Source organism: Entelurus aequoreus, linkage group LG05 (genome assembly GCF_033978785.1).
Source record: "Entelurus aequoreus isolate RoL-2023_Sb linkage group LG05, RoL_Eaeq_v1.1, whole genome shotgun sequence".
Classification (NCBI taxonomy): Eukaryota; Metazoa; Chordata; class Actinopteri; order Syngnathiformes; family Syngnathidae; genus Entelurus; species Entelurus aequoreus.
The window spans coordinates 52,665,613-52,691,338 of NC_084735.1; the positions used below are offsets into that span (position 1 = coordinate 52,665,613).

Consider the following 25,726-nt stretch of genomic DNA (forward strand, 5'->3'; position numbering starts at 1 on the left):
TTTGGTGATGCACATCGAATGACACAAGATAAGCAAACTCTGGAACGATCTCCCTCTCCATGTGAGACAGGCCCCTTCTTTGGCTACTTTTGAGACCCTTTTTAAAACTCATTTTTACTCACTGGCTTTTAACCCAGCATGAGACTTTGAACTGTTTTAAACTGTTTTTAGCTTTTTAACTGCTTTTTATCTAACAAATTGCTCTTAAATTGTGTTTGCTTTTTCTATGTGCATATGTATATATATATATATATATATATATATATATATATATATATATATATATATATATATATATATATATATATATATATATATATATATATATATATATATATATATATATATATATATATATATATATATATATATATGTGTGTGTGTATTTTACCTCTGTTTTAAATGTTATTTTTTAATCTATCCTTGGCCTGTATTTATTTGTGGTGTACAGCCCTTTGTTCTTCAACTGTGGTTGTTTTTAAAGGGCTTTATAAATAAAGTTGGTATGGTATGGTATGGTACAACTTGGAGGGGGAGGAGCAAGCTGGCATCACGCACACACCACCATTTAGCAGGCTTGTTTTTTAGGCTTTAACACCTGCACTTAACTTGTGCACTTAAGTGCACCTACGTTGTGCACATATTTTAGGCACTTAACTTGTGCGATAATATTACGCACCTAACATATTTACTTGACTTGTGCACTTAAGTGGTGCACCTATAATACGCACTTAACTTCGAACTTAAGTGCATTTAACTTGTGCACCTAAATGGTGCACTTATTTTACGCACTTAACATTTGTACTTAACTCGTGCACTTATATTACGGATTCAACCCACGCTCTTAAATTGTGCAATTAAGTGGTGCACTTATTTTACGAATATAAATTGTTTATTAATATTGTGCACTCAACATTTGCACTTTTGTTCAACACTTAACTTGCATACTTATATTTTGCATTTAAGTGGTGCACTTACAGTATGTTACATACTCAACCTGTGCACTTTACGTTTGCATGAATATAAGTTGAAATGTCAAAGCCCAGAAGGCAGCAAGTCTGTCTTAAACCTTGGAATTAAAAAAAAAATCTGTGGAAATGTTGTAATTATTGTTGTTGTTTTTGTTATTATACCGTATTATTATTATCATAATAATTGATATAATTATTATTTAATCTAATATTATACTGTATTAGTATTATTGTTTTTAGAGTTGAATATTATTAATATCATTACTATTATTATTATTATTATTATTATTTTCAACGTTATATTTTGATAAATATATAATGCAATTAGTATGTAATTGTGAAATATTATTACATTAATTATTTAATAATCAATTACATTTAAATAACTTTTACTTTCACTGGTCTGTTAGTCTCAAGTCAGCGAGTGTGCTGTAATTTTGGACGTCATGAATTATTTCACATTTTTACCATTATTTCTATTGAGAAAGTTTCATAATGGGTATTTTCATAAAGAACGGCCAAAAAGGCCATTGGAAGTTTTTTTTTAAAGCAGAAGAAGACAGGAGGAGTTGAATAAAAATGGTAATAATAGAACAGCAATGTAATTTGTTTAAAACCTACAGCGAGAACATAGCCATACACATTGTGTATGAGTACATGTGTTTGAAAAACATTGTCGCACAGAATCGCAATCTTAATTTTTTAAAGAAATATCAGGATTACATTTTCTTGCAGAATCCAGTGTCTATATGCACATTTGGTTACTGTTGTTTTAATTGAATGAATTATGCTTTTGCTAAGCTTATTTTCCATTGCTTAATTACCATATTTACTCTTACCAGTCGTATCGTGTCAAAACAATATATTTTTAAGCAATAGAATTGACATTAAATTGATATTGATATTTTTTAATTTTTTTTATCCAATTCAAAATGGACCATTTGAAGCTCCATACTAACAGAATAAATCAAGACATGTTGATGTGTATATGTGATGGTAGGTTGGAAGAGTTGATCTGACAAGCACCTCTTACGTTTATTCGCGCCTGGTAGGAAATGGCCCCTGCTGAATTGTTGCAGATGCAGCGATAAACCCCTCCATCCGGGACCTGGGTCTGGCTGATGTTGAGGTGGCTGACGACGTGACCTTCGGTGTTGGTGTAGTAGGAAATCCGATGGCGGCTGTCCCGTATTACTGGCTCGTCATCAAGTGTCCAGGTCACCCTGGGCTCCGGTGTGCCCTTCACAGTGCACGACAGCGATACAAACTCATTGATGTTGTAGACCTTCTCGCTAAATGATGCCAGAATCTTTGGTGTACCGTCTGGGGAGAGTCAGTAGAAAGAGACGGCCATGTTAGTATTAAAGCAAATGGAATTAATTCTCATTTTTTTCAAATCTAGTTTGCTGTTGTTTAAGTACAAGAGTTTCAGATTTGTCCTCTGTGGTTTTCTGGGATCACGAATCTCTATGTAACTATAATACCGTATTTTTCGGACTATAAGTTGCTCCGGAGTATACGTCGCACTGGCCGAAAATGCACAATAAAGAAGGGGAAAAACATATACCGTATTTTTCGGAGTATAAGTCGCTCCGGAGTATAAGTCGCACCGGCCGAAAATGCATAATAAAGAAGGGAAAAAACATATATAAGTCGCACTGGAGTATAAGTCGCATTTTTTGGGGAAATTTATTTGATAAAACCCAACACCAAGAATAGACATTTGAAAGGCAATTTAAAATAAATAAAGAATAGTGAACAACAGGCTAAATAAGTGTACGTTATATGACGCATAAATAACCAACTGAGAACGTGCCAGGTATGTTAACGTAACATATTATGGTAAGAGTCATTCAAATAACTATAACATATAGAACATGCTATACGTTTACCAAACAATCTGTCACTCCTAATCGCTAAATCCCATGAAATCTTATACGTCTAGTCTCTTACGTGAATGAGCTAAATAATATTATTTTAAATTTTACGGTAATGTGTTAATAATTTCACACATAAGTCGCTCCTGAGTATAAGTCGCACCCTCGGTCAAACTATGAAAAAAATTGCGACTTATAGTCCGAAAAATACGGTATACGTCGCACTGGAGAAAAGTCGCATTTTTTGTGGAAATTTATTTGATAAAACCCAACACCAAGAATAGACATTTGGAAGGCAATTTAAAATAAATAAAGAATAGTGAACAACAGGCTGAATAAGTGTACGTTGTATGACGCATAAATAACCAACTGAGAAGGTGCCTGGTATATTAACGTAAAACATATTATGGTAAGAGTCATTCAAATAACTATAACATACAGAACATGCTATACGTTTACCAAACAATCTGTCACTCCTAATCGCTAAATCCCATGAAACCTTCCTCACCGGTGTCGCCTCTGGTATGCGCCGTTTCCTTTCTTTCTGCTGCTCGATCGCCATTTTCTACTGCATATTTCACTACGTCCGGCTTGTAATCTGCAGTATATGATTTCCTTTTCGGTGCCATTTTAGTTCAGCCCTTCTCAGTTTTTATAAGTTACCGCCAATGTTGAAATAATCCATTTTAATAGCTAAGGATGTAGCAGCAGTTAGCATCCCATGACCCACAATGCACTTCTGCCATGACCCGCCCCCTCCGAATTCTTATTGGTTGACGTGTGAGTGACGATTGTTGACGTGTGTGTGACGATTGCGGACATTTGCTTCGTCTCTCACGCGAATATGATAAATAATATTATTTGATATTTTACGGTAATGTGTTAATAATTTCACACATAAATCGCTCCGGAGTATATGTCGCACCCACGGCCAAACCATGAAAAAAACTGCGATTTATAATCCGAAAAATACGGTAGTTATATCACCTGCATTATCAAGCCAGTGTGAGACAATTAGCAGATTTTCATTTGCAATGCTGAGCAAAGAGGCAGCAATCACATGTTAGAGATGTTAGAGTGTGAAGATAATCTCTTATCGTCTCTCTTTATCATCAAAAATCAGCACTACAGATCGCTCTCAACAGTTTACAAATGCTTTTAATGTCCGGGGGTAAATGTGTGTTTAAGATGAAGTAACACTTGTCATGCATGAAGCATACACAGAGAATGTCTGCAACTTGTGCGCGACAGAGCAGGCCATGGACGAAAAGGAAGCCTTAGGTGTGTTTTTTTCTGTAATAATAATCAATCATTACTATTATATGTTACAATTAATTAAAACTAGGGCTGTTAAATGATTAAAATATTAATTGTGATATCACATTGTTCATAGTTAATTCAAAATTAATCATGATGAATAGCAGATGGATAAAACTGTATCATCCTTAGTAAGTGTACCCTAGACAGATAATTTTCAAGTTTTCACACCATGAACTGACAATTAATTTGCTTTAATGAAATATGTGTTAAATATTAGGCTTCTTTTGAACAGCCCAACACAAAAAGGACAAACACGATTTAATGACCATTGGAAAATAAATTGCCTGCTGTGTGTTGGTGTCTTGCCAGATTTCCTATTTTGTAGGAATACAGCATTTGTATTCCTGCTTTAGGAGCACTTGCATTCAGAGGAGGAGCTACATTTCCATGTTTCAATATGGGGATTGAAATGATCATGCTTTGATTGTCAAAGATCTGATCTGAACCAAAATTGATCCCCAGCAACTCTTCGAAGCATCAAACAGGTTTATATTAGGGCTGCAACTAACAACTAATTTGATTATCGATTAATCTGTCGATTTTTACTTCGATTAATCAATTAATAATCGGATAAAAGAGACAAACTACATTTCTATCCTTTCCAGTATTTTATTGGGGAAAAAAACAGCAATCTGGCACCATACTTATTTTGATTATTGTTTCTCAGCTGTTTGTAAATGTTGCAGTTTATAAATAAAGGTTTATAAAAAAAATAAAAAAATAATTTAAAAAAAGGAGCCTCTGCGCATGCGCATAGCATAGATCCAACGAATCGATGACTGAATTAATCGCCAACTATTTTTATAATCGATTTTAATCGATTTAATCGATTAGTTGTTGCAGCCCTAGTTTATATGTGGTTTTAGTGTATATATATTTTCTCATTCTGTTTTGCACACTCTTGGAGTCAACATGTGCATAGTCATGTACATAGTGTCATGTACATAGTGTATAATACCCCCCCACACCCCCTTCTTGTATATATTGTTTTTCAAATCACCTGACATGTATACTGTGTATATGTACATAATTTATCCATTTTTTATATACATGTTACAGGTCATACATCTTTTATTATTGAATGTATCAAATGTGATGAATATTTAATGGACCACAATGGAAACAAGCCGTTTGGCTTTTTGTGCCATCCATTTGCCTTTTTAAAGCATTACATGGATTCAATTCTTTAAGATGTCAATAAACTTCTCAATCAATCAAACAGTCAAAATATGTTTGGTAATGTCCATCCATCCATTTTCTACTGCTTGTCTCTCTTGCGGTTGCTTATATTCTGTACATTTCATGATGTGCTAGTTAACGGTCTTCATAATACTGCATGACATTGTTTTAACATCCATCCATCCATTTTCTACTTCTCTATTAATTAATAACATGTAATATTCAGCCTGCTAATAATTCTCTAATCAAGGACATACCAAAGACTATAAAAATGGGACCCATTACCTCCCTGCTTGGCACTCAGCATCAAGGGTTGGAATTGGGGGTTAAATCACCAAAAATGATTCCCGGGCGCGGCACCGCTGCTGCCCACTGCTCCCCTCACCTCCCAGGGGGTGAACAAGGGGATGGGTCAAATGCAGAGGACACATTTCACCACACCTAGTGTGTGTGTGACAATCGTTGGTACTTTAACTTAACTTAACATGACTAGAACATGTTATAAAATAATTTGTAATATTTTTAGCCAGACAGAAATGACGACTTGAAGATTTGGCAGCTGCTCTTTGAGATAACTACTGTAGATAGGTTTGTACAGGAATGTTGGGTTCCCCTCTTCGTCAGTTTATCAAAGTTTCAGTTGATTGGGAGAAGGATGACCTGTTATGAAAGCTCTATGGGGGTTCAGGGGAGGGCTTCCCACTCTCCTGTCTGTTGCATCAGAGTTTTCAAAAAACTCATGCACCCATTCATTGGTGGACTAACCAGTTGTCATTTAAACCGCAGTTGCTTTGGATACATATCTGATTTATAACGACATTCCAAAGATTTAAAACAATCTGAATTGTACTGTTTTGATATGAAAAATTCTGATACATGTCTCACATTGGCGAAAATATCACAATTGACCTGCAGTGTATTTGACCTACATAGCCAAAGACTCTAGTGTCTTTGTTGCTGAATGTCGAATGCAGTTTGCTGGACGCTATTGTGGGGTCACCCACTATAAACACTCGAAAGGTCAGACGTCCACAGACAACATGGGGATGAAGCATCCGGACGGGCTTACAGAATAATAGCTTCAACTGATAAAATATACTCCATTTCACAAACGACAGAATGTGCTTGCGCTCAGATGTCGCCCTACAGTATCGTTGGAGGATCTAAATCTAAGTCACTATGTAAGAATATTCAGCGATTTGTCGAATCATTTGTTTCTGATTAGTTATCTGTCTCTGCAGCATCTAAGTGACCCCATTATCTGTAAACACTGTTTTGCATATTGTAGCAAGCCAGCTTCTCTAATCACATGCTATTTTCTCATACCAATATGAACAACTGTAGTGTCTGACATTACTCAACAACTCAGAAGCAGACTAAGCGTTATACATGGTACATGCGAGTCTTGACGTGTAAGATTCTGACCTTCCAAGATGACCTGAACAAAGTCCTGGGCTGACATCTTCCCATGTCTGGCAAAGCATTGATATGCTCCTCCGTCGCTTTTGGCCATCCCAGCCATAACGAGGTTTTCCCTGTTTTGACCCGTCATCCGGACGCTGTTACTGGGGTAGATGAGCTCGCCGTTGCGATACCAAGACAACTGGTACTCTTCAGAGCCAGTTACACCGCAAGTGAGGGAAACCTGGCTGCCAACGCTGCCCTTCACCTTTCGAGGGCTCACCACAACTTTCAGGGTCTCTGCGGGTTAGAGAGAATACTGGTCAAGAGTGGAAATAAAGACATGGAAAATTCATATTTGGAAAGCAAAAACTGAGGTGAAATTTAAGTATTTTAACAATAACTGCTAGTTATACATGACAGAAGCCCTTCTTGCTTCTTTATGTTGTGTATTTATTTTATTATTTGAGATTTCCATTAACAAATGTTTCAACGCACCCTGTCAATGTACAGTCTTTGCATGGTCAATTATACTATCTCCAAATAGTTTCAGTTTTGTTTCAATTTAACGAGTGTTGCTGTTTATATTCGTTCTTTACTGTTTTTGCCAGAATAAAATAGTTTATCCTGCTCATATCAGGGGCTTTACAGTTGTATTGAAGCCAAGTGAAGCACTATAATACGTTTATTTGAATAAAAAACTCCATATATCTCAAGTTGTGTACACAGCAAACCTGCATTATTCTCCTTTTGGATTCCGCAGCCTGCTCTGTTGTGTTTGGTCAGGAGTCAAGGGTTGGCTCCAACCATGTAAGGATATCCTAATTGTTATGACATGGGACTTTATACTTGAGATTATGTTTACCTTTGGTGAGTACCCACTTGTAGTGGTGTGTACACATGTTTTCATGAACGAAAATTGGACCTTATCCTGACTGTCTAAGTATTGGGCTTGGTTCGTTTTATATTTTTTGAACTTTAGCATCCTTGGGAAGCTGTTCCTATTCGATCAGACACTAATGCTGGTCTGAGAAGTAAAAACAGTATTGGATTAAATCGGCTTGCATTTCAACTTGCTGACATAAGCGCTCCGATGCAGGCAACCCTTACGTCCTTACGTTTTCTTCCTCGTCAGCTAAATGTCTTCCAGTAAGCACACAAGGTTGGTCTTTTCTTGTATATTAGTCAATTCATTTACAGGAGGTAAACATAGTAGGCTATAGGCTACACAACAGCTAAGCACACAATAGCGAGATGTAGGTAATAGGCTACAGACAGAACAGTATTGCAGTCTAAAACATCACATTTGACAATATAAACAAGTATCAAATAATTATAGTAGTATAATACTTACACATACAAAGTGCCCAAGGCAAAAGCGTATAACAAAGTATTTAGTAACAAACATGTCAGCATCATTCAATTTACAGTGTCATGGGCTAAACTTAATGTATTATTGTTGGCCCTAGTTAATAATAAATAGCTTAGTGTTTTCACACTTACCAATGTTCTCTGTTTGATTAATTTCACTTTATCGAACCTTTTTTAACATTCCAGTTGCTGAAAAAGTTGTATTGGGACACACCTAATATTAATTAATATTCACTATGAATAAAATAAAAAAAATACTTGCTTGTTACTGACCTTTCACAAGCAGCCTGCCAACCACCTCAGCATTGCCGTAGCCATTCCACACCTCACACACATACGCGCCCGTGTCGCTGGGTTGTGTTCTCTCAATGAGCAGCCCCGTCACACTCTGTCGGTAACGTGTGTCCGGCTCCAGGGGTCGGTTGTCCTTCAGCCAGCGGTACTTGGGCGCCGGGTGACCCGAGGCCTTGCATGGCAACTCCACCCGATGAGAAGCCATCACCTCGCGGCGTTCAAAGCTGTCCAGGATGTGTGGTGCTGAGTTTGTGGGATCTACGGGGAGCAGTCATATGCTATCACTTATAGTGTACATAAATATGTTGTTTACTTTTGTAGTGTAAGACGTTGAGAATTCAATGCATTAACTGTTTTGCCCTTTGTTACCAGGCATGCGATGGTACATGCGTTATTTGTCTGATTGAAACATTGGTTTCATTCATATTGTAAACCAACTGCAACTATTCAATAAACTAATAAATACATATTAGATTATATAATATATGAATGCAGAATAAATGATATCAGACACTGTGGTTGTTGTCAAATAAAAATAAATGAATACATGTTTGATATCATATATTAACTAATTAATAATAATAATAATAATAACAATAATTAAGTTTTTACCCATTAAATAATGAATAACTCAATTAAATGCCTTTTTTTTTTTAACTTTTCCATTGCTGAATAAGATACCTGAAAACGTTACTTTACTATAACACAGGTATTGCCTAGTGCAGGGGTCGGCAACCCAAAATGTTGAAAGAGCCATATTGGACCAATAATACAAAAACAAATCTGTCTGGAGCCGCAAAAAAGTAAAACCCATATTACATACAGATAGTGTGTCATGAGATATACATTAAATTAAGATAACTTAAAGGAAACTAAATGACCTCAAATATACCTACAAATGAGGCACAATGATGCAATATGTACATATAGCTAGCCTAATTAGCATGTTAGCATTGATTAGCTTGCAGTCATGCAGTGACCAGATATGCCCGATTAGCACTCCACACAAGTCAATAACATCAACAAAACTCACCTTTGTGCATTCATGCACAACGTTAAAAGTTTGGTGGACAAAATGAGACGGAAAAAGAAGTGGCATAAAACACGTCCTAGAAAGTCGGAGAAAGTTATACATGTACACAAACTACGATGAGTTCAAGGACCGCCAAAATTAGTAGGATAAAACGGCGCTCGCCAAATACTCTCATCAGTGAAACACGTTTAATATAAACAGTGTGCTTTATAACAATTAGGGAGGTTTGTGTCATGTTTGTCCTCCTACAGAAACCATATTAAAACAAAACATATATATATATACATTATATATCACTATAAATCAATACAGACTGCAGGGATACAGTCCGTAAGCACACATGATTGTATTTCTTTGTGACAAAAAAAACATTTTTTTTTTTTTTTTACTACCCCCCCGGTCCGTGGGACACATTTTCAAGCATTGACCAGTCCGCAAGTACAAAAAGGTTGGGGACCACTGATCTACAGGACTACTGGGATTCAGGCGACGGTCTGAGCCCCATTTGGCTTTTTTTTTTTTTACCTGAATCCATGCAGATTTAGGCTTATTTTGAAAGGTTTAGCGGTAAATATAAAAGTGATTATGAATTTTTTTTTTTTTAAATGGGATGGAGTGGATTTTTAGACTCTTAAGAGAAATATTTAAAACAATAGATTTAAACCACTTATCATCACCAAGAGGTTACTGCTACCTCACTTCACTTGACACATACATTTTACAAAGTGATCGCTGCAGACACAAGCGGTCTGATTGTATTCTATTAATTTTTTCCTGACTTTATTACCTTTATGAGCCACTTCTTTTGGGATTATATGAAAGCTATTTTCTATCATTTTATTTGAACGACTAGAACACCCAAGAACAGGACAGAAATACAGGATTTTCTGCTCAAACTCTACACTCACACTTGTTTTAATGCTACGCTCAAGCCGCTTGACCATCGTGTGAATTAAGCCGCAAAGAAGAACGACTGTAGCACCCAACAACTAGCAAACATTGCTGAACAACAGGGACATATACAACTAAATAATGAGACAAGCTATGAACTTCACACCATAAAAACAACTGCAGACATGAATTATAGAGGAGACTAATATTTGTAGCAGGAAATAAACTTCAAACACACTTATCTTTTTTCTTATTAGTGTCACAATCACAGAAGCACCGCACTCGTTATGTCAATCAAATATGTTACTTACCAATGCACAAATAAGTTCAACTTTGTCTTTCATGGATTAATGCTTAATTTGTGAACCCCTCAGATGTAAAGATATGATGTGCGTAAAGAAGCACGTTAAAATGTAAATTATTGAATGACGAGGCGTTTCATATAACATTTTACCCGTACCCGGACGTCATTAGTACTTGAAGTGCAAGGCAGAATGTCTTGGGTTCGAACCCTGTTCAGGGTTAAAGGTTTGGTATGTTTTTTGAATTTATGTTTTCATAATGTTAAAATTGTTTAATATACTAAACTTCAGGATATTAATAATAAGTGGACTGTTCAAAATCATGCTGATTATCAAAGATGTTAAATGAGTGATAGATAGTTATTAGTTAGTTAGTTAGTTTGGGGATGGCGTGGCGAAGTTGGTAGAGTGGCCGGGCCAGCAATCAGAGGGTTGCTGGTTACTGGGGTTCAATCCCCACATTCTACCATCCTAGTCACGTCCGTTGTGTCCTTGGGCAAGACACTTCACCCTTGCTCCTGATGGCTTCTGGTTAGTGCCTTGCATGGCAGCTCCCGCCATCAGTGTGTGAATGTGTGTGTGAATGGGTGAATGTGGAAATACTGTCAAAGCGCTTTGAGTACCTTAAAAAAGGTAGAAAAGCGCTATACAAGTATAACCCATTTATTTATTTTATTTATAGCTCGATTAAAACTTTTGTTATTCTGGAAATTCATTGCGTTGCTCGGTAATATTATTTATATGGTGCTGGGATACCCATGATTTCAGCCTATCAAAGTTCCTCTTAGACAACCAATTTTTGACCTCAGTATTTGTTGTATCCTAGTTACGGCCCTGAGCACAACTACGCTTCACACACTACTTTACTACACACCTCATACGTGCCTGGTTTGCCAGATTATAAACCATAACAGAAATCATCTGTGATGCCCTTTAGCCACGCTGTCGCTATGTTTATTGAGTAGAGGTACATATTAAAAGTGAAAGAGAGCAGTTTCTTGCGTCATGCATTTATTCACTAATCAAATACAAGCGGCCGCGAATGAGAGCAGAGATCCGCCACCACAAGCCCAGGGAATGTGCATTACCACAGCGTGCAGAAAACCTCCAGACGCGTGCAACTCAACCTGTATCACTTCCATAAGTGCTAAGAAAGCCCAGCTTAGAAACACTCTTCTATCGATTGGCAACACTTTGGAAACCACCGCTTTACTTATTTCACCAGGAGGGCAAAGTGTGGCCTGGGGACTATCTTTCTATAGCACACTGTAGAAATAAAACAAGCAAAATAAAATAGCAAAAATACAAAAATTGAGCATAGAGGCATACCGTATAGAGAAGTCTGGAACAATGAAAAAAAAAAACTATAGAAACACCAAGAGGTGTCTTTAAATATATATATTTTTGCTTTTTATTAGGATATTTCATTTCAAATGACATCATGACTGTCAGAATAATTGTATCTAAGTTATCACAAAAATTTGTGTTGCCATGAGTTCCCGGCAAGAGGAAAAAAGCTGTCTTTGATCCTACCAAGAAAAAGGCTTGTAAAACTCCACTGTGTACGATGGGAAGCGACATGAAGGTGTCGGTTTCTTTGATGTATTGCAATCCACAGGAAGATTTTGTCTTGACCCGAGATCTACAAAGCGGAGAGGAAGCAGGACCTGACTCCCCTCCAAGCACCTTCTCTTTGAAATGTTTTGTAACCAAAGGCAGTGGCTGATTACGACCCCTTCCTTTAAGAAACAGCTGTTGCCATGTAATCAGGGAAAGTCCAAATAAAAGAGGAGGCGTACAATCTTTCGTCAGAGTGTGGTGGGACACTGTACAAGGGTACAGGTGTACGCTCTCTCCTCATTGAGCCAAATTTAATTCTCTCTCTGTTTGATTCTTTGCTTCTTTGTCTGTTTAATAGATGTCATCAGTGTTTGAACCTGACAATGACATCACCATATCACCATACTGAAAGAATATTAAGAATAATATTGGTTGTTGTATATACTTGAAGGTTCCAATAGTTGATTATTGTTGTTATTTATGAAAATATTTATAAGCACCGTATTGTTTGTTTTGATGTACTGGGAGTTTATAGAACACTGCTGTTTTTTTTAAATTTGCATTTATAGTTATCTCTTTGCAGCTCATACTATCATTTAAATCAGGGGTCTCAAACTCAATTTACCTGGGGGACACTGGATGCAGAAACTGGGTGAGGCTGGTCCGCAAGAAAATATTTCTTAAAAAAATCTAACATGCACTTTTTAATGAATTCACCTTCTTTGAATGGCTTTCCCGCCCTAGCAACATACTTGCCTTTAGCGTCCTCTACAACCTGTCGTCGCGTCCGCTTTTTCACCATACAAACAGTGTACCGGCACAGTCACATGTTGTATGCGGCTTCTGCAGACACACGTAAGTGACTGCAAGACATACTTGATCAACAGCCATACAGGTCACAGTGAGGGTGGACATATAAACAACTTTATCACTGTTACAAATATGCACCACACTGTGAACCCACACCAAACAAGAATGGTAAACACATTTCGGGAGAACATCCGCACCGTAACACAACAGAACAAATACCCAGAACACCTTGCAGCCCTAACTCGGGGCAGGCGGGGTTTGGTGGTAGCGGGGGTTGGGTGTATATTGTAGCCCGGAAGAGTTAGGGCTACATGGGATTCTGGGTATTTGTTCTGTTGTGTTTATGTTGTGTTACGGTGCGGATGTTCTCCCGAAATGTGTTTGTAATTCTTGTTTGGTGTGGGTTCACAGTGTGGCGCATATTTCTAACAGTGTTAAAGTTGTTTATGCGTCCACGCTCAGTGTGACCTGTGTGGCTGTTGATCAAGTATGTCTTGCAGTCGCTTACGTGTGTCTACAGAAGCCAAATACAACATGTGACTGGTATGGCACGCTGTTTGTACAGGCTGTAGAGGACGCTAGAGGCAGTACCGTCACGGCACACCCTTAATATTGTTGTCTGGGTGAAAATTGGCAGAAATTCGGGAGAATGGTTGCCCCTGGAGATTTCCGGGAGGGGCACTGGAATTCTGGAGTCTCCCGGAAAAATCAGAGGGTTTACAAGTATGACGCTGTCAAGCGCCATTCATATAAAACTTGCGTGCCGCACTAACATAACATTTTCATATTAAGGTGCGGGCCGCAAAATAACGTCTCGCGGGCCGCGTGTTTGAGACCCCTGATTTAAATGATGTGCAAAAAATGTGGAAACACATTGATTTTTAAATAATTGACACTTTGAAACACTTTTCGATACTGTAGTGAATTTAACAGTACATAGGTCCAGTTTTTAATTGTATTTTTTTTTATTGCGATGTCATTAAGTATCGAAAATTGGGGAAATTCATAGGTATTGTATCGACTACTGAAATTCTGGTATCGTGACAATACTAGTATGAAGTAAAAAATTAATGATAAAAAAAGTTCTACTGTACTCTGGAAGGCAACTGAGTACCCGAGGACCACCGCGTACAGCGGACGTGTTGGGAGGATGTTCTAAGATGGGGAATGTGGGGGAGCCGAGGACCTCACTAAACCATCCAATCTCTGCCGTTTTTATTTATTTTAGTTTTAGCCTTTTTGGGGTGGACAAAGTTGCAAATGAGATATGTTAATTTGTGTGGATCCCCATTAGCTGTTTTATTGCTAGCATACATGTAGCATACACGCTAACATACGAAAAAAAGTTCCATAAAACGACCCTAATGAATCAGACTTGACTATAGAAGTTCTTAGCCCTGGTTAGAGACACTCCAAGTATTGCCCACTACAATACTTAAGCAAGCGCTGTAGTTATTGTAAGTGATTAGAAAAAATAAATCTTTACCTGAGACAATAAGGCGGGCACTATTGCTTTGTCGGGTCTCTCCTGTGTACCGATGGCGTGTCATACACCTGTAGTTGTACAGCCCATCCTCCATTTGGACGTCGAGGATGTAAAGGGCTCCCGTGGATGTGATAAGAAACCGTGACACTGTAAAAACACAAAGGAAGTGAGTGTTAGCATTTACAACAAGATAAACAACAACATCATGTATCATCAACACGACAACACATGGTAGAGAGGTGTACAGTAAGTGGGGATGTTTTGAACTGCCTATGTCACCGTCCGGGCGCACCCGGGTGCGCAAAATATTCATATGTGCGCTGCGCTGGGCGCACCTCCAAGCAATTTACACACCTGTCGCTGATGAGTCTCCGGGGCTTCTTAGGCCAGTGCAAACCTGCGTTCCGGGCTAGAACGTAGCGACCTGTTCAGTACAGTAAGCAGACTTATCTAGCTCTATGCACCCTCTCTCTCTCCCTCTCTCACTCTGTGTTTTCTCCCCCTCTATGTTAAATGATATATGGGTTATACTTGTATAGCGCTTTTCTACCTTCAAGGTACTCAAAGTGCTTTGACAGTATTTCCACATTTACCCATTCACACACACATTCACACACTGATGGCGGGAGCTGCCATGCAAGGCGCTAACCAGCAGCCATCAGGAGCAAGGGTGAAGTGTCTTGCCCAAGGACACAACGGACGTGACTAGGATGGTAGAAGGTAGGGATTGAACCCCAGTAACCAGCAACACTCCGATTGCTGACACGGCCACTCTACCAACTCCGCCACGCCGTCATTTGTCTCGTGTCTCCTTCCAGCAGCATTCCTTCGTTCCAGTGTCACGAGCTGTGTGTCTCGTTTCCCCGTATTCCCTCTGGTTCTCTAGCTGCCTCTTGGATCTCGACCTCCTGCCTGGACACGGACTTTTGACGCCTCGCTATAGCCCCATTTGGACTTCCGCCTCTCACTCAACATTCCTGGTAACACTCCTCAGTTAATCGCTACACATAGTCACACCATACACATTTTAGATTAGTTTACACATTTCATTTCTTATTAAATATATTAATAAATATAGAGCTAAACGACATCCCTGCTGTCTGTGCTGTCGTCTTCCCCTGTACCGTAACAGCCTATTTCGATACCGATCACCCATGAGTGACATCGGCCAATACAGATCACGTGTAATAATTGTAAATTCTTAAAATGTATTAATGGGCAGTGCTATTGCCCATTTAACAGTATCAAGACAATATTCTAAACTAGTTATTTATTCTCTTTTATTACAAACAATTGTTAGATCAAAAACAAAGTCAATAACACACACAATAACTAAAAAACAGCAATAAACTGCTGTATACTACTTTTTTAAAAATCATTAGTTAGTTTTTTTCCCCCTCAAAGATGTTAGTTTTTCAATATTAATAAACCCAACAAAAAAAATTAAATAAACATGTTGACCTCATCACACGAACATATACTGATACTACTCTTGGTCTCGACACCACCAATGTATGGATCGATCCGTCCTTCTCTTATGTGTTGTGTACTGACTGCGACAATGCTGACCCATCAACAGTTGTTGTTATATTATCCTCCCTCTAAGTTTTATCAATCTACTCGTTGATTTCCTGTTAATAACGGCTTAGTTTTGCTGTAACACGCTTCCACCGACACTTCTTTAACTTTATTTAGCACTTTTTTATTGGTGTTGTTTAAAGCGAGCTTAGCGATTAGTTTCGTTATTAGCTGTTAGCATGCCTCCTCGTGGCTCGCACTCGGTGTGTAACATGTTTAGCCTCGTCCTTCAGTGATAATAATACTGGATTACGATACTAGGAAATACAGTTTATTCACCGCAATGGAGATGATCATATCAGCTCAGGGGTGCGGCTCCACACTGTGTATGGAGACACATAATTGGCTGATAACCGCTTGTCAGTTGAGAGAGTATCAGCCAGAAGGGATCGGCATTTGTAACCGGCATTAAAAGGCATTTTTCTGGCTGGCTGAAATGTTGTGTAAATTATTTTATAACATGTTCTTGTCGAGTCCTCAATCACAGAATGATTAGCAGGCCCAATATTACATTGTATTAAGTAATAGAGAAAGTTCAAACATTGCCATACAGAAATATAAAGACCATTAACTTGTACATGTAATGTACAGAATATCAGAAGCATTTATTCAGGCAGGTACCTATATGCGATTAATCGCAATTGATTTTGAGTTCACTATGAATGAAATGTGATTAATTTTAATCGTTCTGACAGTCCTATTTTTAACAAATGAGCACACAAAAGTACCCTCAAGTACCAATTTCCACATACCGCTAATCAATACTGTATGATTCAAGTGAGGAAAATACTAGGCAAAAAAATCTATATTCTGATAAATATGGCCTAATGCTAACGAAATAAATGCAAAATATTATTTGGCATTTAATGATAATACGACCATTTGAAAATGGGTTACAAAGGCTCCTAATTTGGCTGATGTTATGCAATAAGATATTGGGTAATTTCCGGTTGTATTATTTTGTCAGAACTATTATTTGTCTACTTCCTAAATTACTGGTACATTCTTGTTACTTTCTGTTGTACATGTTCCGAGCTACACTTCTGTTAAAATGTAATAAGCACGTATTCTTCTTATGTTTGTATACTTTACATTAGTTTTGGGTGATACTACAAATTTGGGTATTGATCCAATACCAAGTATTACAGGGTCAATATTGGTCATACCAATGATGATGCTGATACTGCAAATTTTCTAAATCAGTGTTATAATCTGGCAATTATAATCAGACAATAAATCAGAATGGCGGTATAACAATATCAATTAAATATTTTAATTATTTCCATATTCACTTTTATTACAGACACATTTAGAAAATAAAGTTAAATTAACAAATGAAATAAAGTTGTAAAAAATAACTAAACATAAGGAAAGATATTATTGTCTGTAATTTAAAATATTTGGTTGTTGCCCTCAAAGCCCTCTTGGCTCCCAGGAATTATTCCCTGAGTTTGTAAACAATACCAAAAAACGACAAAAAACATGTTGCGATAACAAAAATGTTGATCTAATCACTGTAGTATTGACTATATACGGATGCTCAAAATCTATCAATCAAATGTATTAATCCCTTAATCACAAATGTCTCAAAGGGCTGCACAAACCACCATGAAATCCTTGCCTCTGAACCCACATCAGGGCAAGAAAATCTCAACCCTTCCCCCTCCCCTTCCCCCCATAAGGCTCCACTTATGAACATGCACCCCCATTCATAAAGGAGTGGCCCACTCCGGGTCCCGACTTCATAATGTGAGAGCCCAGTCCCTAGGGAGGCCAGCAGGGCTGAGATGCTATACTTGGTATGGTTACTGTGAATATTTGTATTGATCTTCACAGTAACCATACATGAGGGGACGGCGTGGCGAAGTTGGGAGAGTGGCCGTGCCAGCAATCTGAGGGTTACTGGTTCAATCCTCACCTTCTACCATCCTAGTCACGTTCATTGTGTCCTTGAGCAAGACACTTCACCCTTGCTCCTGATGGGTCCTGGTTAGCGCCTTGCATGGCAGCTCCTGCCATCAGTGTGAATGTGTGTGTGAATGGGTGAATGTGGAAATAGTGTCAAAGCGCTTTGAGTTCCTTAAAAAAGGTAGAAAAGCGCTATACAAGTATAACCATTTACCATTTACCATTACATTCTAGAGCAGGGGTGTCAAACCCATTTTAGATGGGGGGGCCACATGGAGAAAAATATACTCCCAAGTGGGCCGGAGTGGTAAAATCAAGGCACGATAACTAAAAAATAAAGACAACTTCAGATTGTTTTCTTTGTTTAAAAATAGAACAAACACATTCTGAAAATGTACAAATCATAATGTTGTTGGGTTTTTTTACACTTAAATGTTGCGGCTAATAGTATTCTACCTTTATTTTTCGTTATTTATATTTGCTGAATAAATTATGTAATAATGTTCATCAGTCAACTCATTGGTGTTAATTTTCAATCTATCAAGATAAAAATAAAAAAATAAGTTAAAAAAAATACAGGATGTTGTTTATGTAGTTTGCTCATTTTCTTCGACTGATGTACTAACATGATGTGGTCAATTTTTTTGTAAATATGTAGCATCATCTACAAAAATACAAAGAACTGCTATTGCGACATCGAGTGGACACATTTAGAACAGCAGTTTCTTTCATTCAAAAATTTCAGCTCATTTTTATACTTAGCAAACTCATCCCGCAGGCCGGATAAAACCTGTTCGCGGGCCTGCTCCGGCCCTCTGGCCTTACGTTTGACACCCCTGTTCTAGAGCTATCGTTAAGCATGTTTAGCTATTCCTCGTCTTCAAGTGATAATGACACATATTCTAAACTTACTTGCTTTAAACTTACTTCAAACTTAAACTTACTTTATTTGCCGTCTTGGAAACGGCTTTGTACATAGCAAGGATCGCTACATTGCGTCGAGGACACCTCTGTTCCCTTGTCGCTGTCAAATCCGAGGGACGCACAGATGCAATGTGTCATCGACATGCATTATCACGATATGACGAAAGTATCAAAAGCTCTATCGCAGTGGTTCTTAACCTGGGTTCGATCGAACCCTAGGGGTTCGGTGAGTCGGCCTCAGGGGTTCGGCGGAGCCTCCACCGCGGAGGTCAAGACACACCCGACTCATCGTGTAAATAACAACTTTTCCCTATCAGCGTATTATGGATACCCCCAAACAACGTTCCCTCTAATTTTCCATATGCGTGAGCAAACGCCCACTTACAATGACAATAACAAAACATATTTTGTTTTTTCAGGAGCTGTGTACTAGTATTGTATGTCTGGGTGGGGGTCCTGCTTTGGAAATCATTTGTAGCCCTTTCAGATATTGCATTTAGTTCCCATTAAAATATTCACATGTTGCACAATGAGATGTAAACATGGAATCATGTGTACATTCCTGTAACTTTCTGTTTGTAAAATATATCTTTATTAGTATTTCTTTAATATAATAACATAATTTCATGATTAATATTATAAATTAAGATTAAATTAAGAATTTTTTTATTTTTATTTTTCACTAAAGAAGGATTCGGTGAATAAGCATATGAAACTGGTGGGGTTCGGTACCTCCTACAAGGTTAAGAACCACTGCTCTATCGTCTGCCACATGCGTACACTGGTCAATATCGCGCAACCCTACCCATCCTTAACTGGGACTTGATGAGTTTCTCCACTTCCAACAAATGCAGAGTACAAGAAGTCCATTCCAACCACTGTTGACAAATATCACGTAAAGGCAACAATCACATCCCACTGTGCTGGAAAGCATGCATTTATCGCTGGACGAACACAGATTGTCCAATAGTGAAAGTCTCGAAGCAAATATTTGCTATCCAATGGCAGTTATTTACTGCAGCGCGTTCGGCTCTGAGGCGCTGTGTCATGTGCGAGAGTAACACTGTTCGTTATGATGTAGCTCATCTCTCTCTCTCTCTCTCTCTCTCTGGAGGGAAAGTCTCTCTCAGTTCTCACATTGCGGTTTGCTCCCGACCGACGCACGGGGGACCGCGGATCACAGAGAGCTTTGATAAGGCGAGGCTTCACCGGTCACCCGTGCTAATATCCTGCTGATGTTATGCTAATGTAAATGAGCAGGTGGGAGCGCAGAGGTAGTCAGCGTTTATGAGGAGTAATAAGCGATGGCGGTACATTTTATATGGCACAGATGATGCTGCAATCTGTCTGGTTGAAGATCAATTGTGGGGCACGGCACTGTGGCGGATTGTGGCAATATTAGAAAGGATACCATATTGCAGACTCGGGCCCATAGGGAATAACCCTCCGTACATGACAGGAGATTTAATACATGTTACATACAAAAGTTTTTTTTGGGAAAATACAAATTCATGTCAAATATCTGTGATGTTACGGTAGGTTAATGTTGTCTTATTACTACCTACTAGTGTTGTACTGGTACCAAAATGTATTTCGATACTTTTAGGTACTTTTCAATACTTTTCTAAATAAAGGGGACCACATAACATTTTTGTATTTTTTTATTTAATTTTTTTGTCATAAAGGAATACAATCAGGTGTGCTTACAGACTGCATCCCTGCAGACTGTATTGATATATATTGATATATAATGTAGGAACCAGAAATATTAATAACAGAAAGAAACAACCCTTTTGTGCGAATGAGTGTGAATGAGTGTAAATGGGGGAGGGAGGTTTTTTGGGTTGGTGCACTAATTGTAAGTGTATCTTGTGTTTTTTATGTTGATTTAATACGAAATATATATATATATATATATATATATATATATATATATATATATATATATATATATATATATATATATATATATATATATATATATTTTTTTTTTATTTTTATTCTTGTGCGGCCCGGTACCAATCGATTCACGGACCGGTACCGGGCCGCGGCCCGGTGGTTGGGGACCACTGATTTATACGATGTCACTTAACGTTGCAACTTACTGTAGATTAGAAGCTTCAACTACTTTGTGTGTGTATCGTGGCCTCGCCTCCACTCACAGAGACAAGGACGGTCATTCATTCCGCTACGGAAAGCTCAAAAGGTTATGGCCACATTTTGATTCAAACGTTCTAGATGTGTCAAAAATGGGATAAGGAACAAGAGAATACATTTTGGATCATCGCCTAAAATCAGGACTTTTTTAAAATATTGACTGTGGGCTTGGCGGAAGAGTGCGCTCTCCAAGTACTTTTCTAGTAATGAGTGGGGATGTCCTGATTAACATTTTTGGCCGCGGAATATGATCCGATTTTCATGTACCAATCTGATACCTAGCCAACAGATTATGGAACTGAAAATGTTTTATAGCAGGTAACTAAAGTAAACACAATAACAATTTTTTACAAATCTTATCTTATCTAATATAGAATTTACTAGTATTGTTGTAAATAAGATTAAGTATTGAATGTGTGGTAATAAATGCTACATGCAGATTTTGTTTGAAGAAAAAAATGTTGTCAGTGCACAACAGCTAAACAAAAGCAAAAACTACTATTGGTATCATTTAAATCATTTGGGTTTTACCCCAAACGCCTTTCTGTATTCAGAGACTTACTCCCTGGGTTTGTCAACAATAACAAAAATGACCGTAAAAAAAAGGAAAAAGAAGAAAAAAAACAACAATATTGACTTTATCACTCTAGTTTCATTTATATAGTGATAGTACACAAAGAATTGATGGTATCCACATCGGGATCAATCACCCCCATTTACATTGAAGCTTTAGCTTCATGTGTCGTCCTGCATGCTTAGTCATTCCTTTTCTTCTAGTCCTTCAGTGATAATGTTACTTGGAAGAAACTTTGTGTTAATTCCACCATGGTGGTAAGGATCGGTATCTTAGAGGCGGCTACACACCGTGGATAGATGACGCGTTCGTTGCAGCTTGCGCTCAACTTCAAACCGGAAGGATTGGTAGAGAGCCAAACAGGAAGTGGAACAAAAAAAAGAGCGCGGGACAGGAAACAAACACTGAAAATAATGAAACATATTAAAATATATTATGATATACATAATAGGTCATGACACTATGTATTGTACTGTGTTTTGTATTTATTTCCCTCACAGCACTTCCTGATTAAAATGTCCACTCTCTGTTCTGAGCGCAGATCTCCACAGTTGCTCCTGATTATTGATCAAGAGATCCTCTGATCACTAATCAGGCGAGGGTTGTTTTTTTTTCACAGAAGGCACTGGTTCATTTTTGCCAGTGTTTTCTGCATACATTTGGTGCTAGGTTTGCTTTTACCAAGCCTTCTCATTTTCACACACCCGTAGTCCATTGCCTTGACTTTATTGGTGCTGTATAAATGTTTCTCTAATAAAAGAACCTTGTACCTTCTTGTCGCCTCTGCATCCATGGGCCATGCCACCATGCGCAACGTGACTTAGACTTAGACAAACTTTAATGATCCACAAGGGAAATTGTTCCACACAGTAGGTCAGTTACAAAGGATGGAAAGGATAATACTTGTATAGTGCTTTTCTACCTTCAAGGTACTCAAAACGCTTTGACACTATTTCCACATTCACCCATTCACACACACATTCACACACTGATGGCGGGAGCTGCCATGCAAGGCCCTAACCACGACCCATCAGGAGCAAGGGTGAAGTGTCTTGCTCAAGGACACAACGGATGTCATGAGGTTGGTAGAAGGTGGGGATCCAACCAGGAACCCGCAGGTTGCTCACACGGCCACTTTCCCAACCGCGCCACGCCGTCATAATGCACACATGGGCACAAAAAGAGGGCGAAAACAAAAGATATAAAGTAGACAAAAAATTTACCATAACATTTATATTTCAAATGGCGGCATCTGGGCCAGAAGCGTCTGTATTAAGTGTCTGCACGGCAAGTATTTTTACACAGTAAATTTGGTTCGTGTGAGCAGACACTTATAGTACTCTCCAGTAAAAAACATAATAGATACATAACAGAAGAAAATGGTGAGTGGGAAGTGTTGAAGGTGACAGAGTAATAAATAGACAGTGAGGACACCACTGTCAGCAAATTATCTAATTGGAAAGCTCAAAGAGGGTTGTGATATCCTGAAGCGCCTTTTTTCCCCCCAGTTTACGGTTAACACGACCTAATGTGCGTCTAAGCATGTGGTAAATATGACAAAATTAGAAAGGTGATGCTTGGAACTTTTTATTTTTTTATTTAATTTTTTTTAAAGATGCAAAATTGAGAGAATGCAGTTTTACCTGTTTCATTTTCCCATCATCCTGTCCATGCCAGTGTTCTACTATTTATATCTTATTATTGTCTATTTGTAGTGTATAGTGCAAGAAGGCACGGCGAGGCCGACAGCTAATGTGGGGGTACAATAACACAGTACATTGTGTAAAGATCACTCCCCGATGATTTAAGAGCTGCGCCGGACAGTGATATTGGCTCACTGGCTAGCGCTGCAGGACTTAGTGGGGATGTGCCGATCCGGTAGGGCGCCGGGCTAATCTTCACCGGGTAACACGGCAAGAGCGTGTTTTCCTTCGACGTCCGCCTGCAGTATCTCTTATCACGGTTTAGTATTCTTGTTCCTGTTTACGTAGTTACACTAGTTCCTGTCAACCTCATTGCTTCTTTCAAGCTGTCTTTTTGGTCTAGCGTCTTATTTTTTGTTGTATAAAGAGAAGGATGCTTTCACATAAGAACTAATGCGCTAACAATTACCGTTACCCGAGAATCAATATTGGTGCTCAAAAGTAGTCATTTTCGGTACTTCAGAGTGTTCATGTGGTAATAAATGTAAAATATTTTTATAGAATTTGTATTTTATTTAACTTTTATTTAACCTAGAAAGTCCCATTGAGATGAAAAACACTCATTTTCAAGGAAAATGTTTGAATGTTATGTGTGGGAGTCAAATTGCAATGTTTTTTTTAATTTAACAATCAACACTGAGCTGATAATGACTCGTTGTTATACCTGTTTTTTTTACATTCCTGAGTCTGATTTGAAAGTAATTAATTTCAGTTTGTCCTTGATGTGTTTCCATACTCAAGAAGTGGTTTTTGATGATACATTTAATTTTGGTGAGTCCTACAAAGTGTTTACACTGTAAGTATTGCAAGTACTACACAATAGTTGTTTGATTGGAAAGTGCAGCCATAGTTTTTCTTACCAATTTTGAAGATGCTGAAATTGATTGATTGATTGATTGATTGAAACTTTTATTAGTAGATTGCACAGTGAAGTACATATTCCGTACAAATGGGGGACGGCGTGGCGAAGTTGGTAGAGTGGCTGTGCCAGCAATCGGAGTGTTGCTGGTTACTGGGGTTCAATTCCCACCTTCTACCTTCCTAGTCACGTCCGTTGTGTCCTTGGGCAAGACACTTCACCCTTTGCCTCTGATGGCTGCTGGTTAGCGCCTTGCATGGCAGCTCCCGCCATCAGTGTGTGAATGTGTGTGTGAATGGGTAAATGTGGAAATAATGTCAAAGCGCTTTGAGTACCTTGAAGGTAGAAAAGCGCTATACAAGTACAACCCATTTATCATTTATTAAATGGTAACACCCGAATAGGTTTTTCAACTTGTTTAAGTCGGGGTCCACTTAAATTGATTCATGATACAGATATATACTATCAGATATATACTATCATCATAATACAGTCATCACACAAGATAATCATCAGGGTATATACATTGAATTATTTACATTATTTACAATCCGGGGTGTGGGGGGTCGGGGGGGGGGGGGGGTTAGGTTTGGCTTGCCATAATATATATATATATATATATATATATATATATATATATATATATATATATATATATATATATATATATATATATATATATATATAATATATGATATACAAGCCAAATGATCCCGATCCCGATATTACTTTAATTCAAGTAATTCAGTACTATTTTCAGGGCTTGAATTTACAACCATTTTAGTCACATATGTGCCCAAAATGAAATCTGTGCAACTTCAAAATATTTGGGAACAAACAATTATTATATTGTGAGCTAGAGTGGTGGCATTAGCCTCTATGTTGTGAATGAATAACATAGAGGCTAATGCCATGACTTTCATTGTATTTCAGTGTATCTTGAAGGATCATGCAAGTAATTGTTTCTTGTTGATGCTATAAACAAAATGTCACTGTGCTAACCCATGTTTGTTGTTGTACTGAACACAGATTGAAAATAAACCGACCGAAATAATAATAATAACAATGATTAATTTCTAAGTCTTTGTTAGCCGTTTGTGAAGTTTTGTGCTCGTGCGCTACGTTCGCTCGCATCCGTGCATCTCCTGGGGGCTAAGCCCCCCCTGTCCTTAAAAGCTAGTGACGCCCCTGGTCGACAGAGTCCAAATCTTCTCATAAATTGTTTATATTCAGACAAAGCAAGTGCAAAAACAGCTTTCGTACATGTGGCCATCTTCATTTTCGACCTCGTAACTGGATTGCTCAAAACTTGGCTGTGACGGCATTCCGAGCTCCGACTTCCAACTTCCGATGTAAACGGAACGCAGAATAAGTTCTTATTTTTACATTTCTCAACCCATTCAAACTATCGAAACATTCAGAGTAATACTCGCTGTTGACAGTAATATCTCACTTGTTTCATATTATTATATTATATATATACAGTACAGGCCAAAAGTTTGGACACACCTTCTCCTCATTCAATGCG

At 38.1% G+C, this 25,726-nt stretch overlaps 1 protein-coding gene across 6 annotated transcripts in view; it reads right to left on the reverse strand.

Moving 5' to 3' along the window:
• dscama (Down syndrome cell adhesion molecule a) overlaps nt 1-25,726 on the reverse strand; it is a 304,891-nt gene that overhangs the window by 107,740 nt on the left and 171,425 nt on the right. For 5 of the 6 annotated variants that reach the window (XM_062048353.1, XM_062048352.1, XM_062048351.1 and 2 more), the window contains 4 exons: nt 14,496-14,642; nt 8,393-8,671; nt 6,773-7,048; nt 1,998-2,294 (listed from right to left, as the gene is read on the reverse strand). In XM_062048353.1, coding sequence (XP_061904337.1) covers nt 1,998-2,294; nt 6,773-7,048; nt 8,393-8,671; nt 14,496-14,642 — 999 coding nt within the window. The remainder of the gene's footprint in view (nt 1-1,997; nt 2,295-6,772; nt 7,049-8,392; nt 8,672-14,495; nt 14,643-25,726) is intronic. The other variant, XM_062048357.1, reaches the window with a different exon arrangement.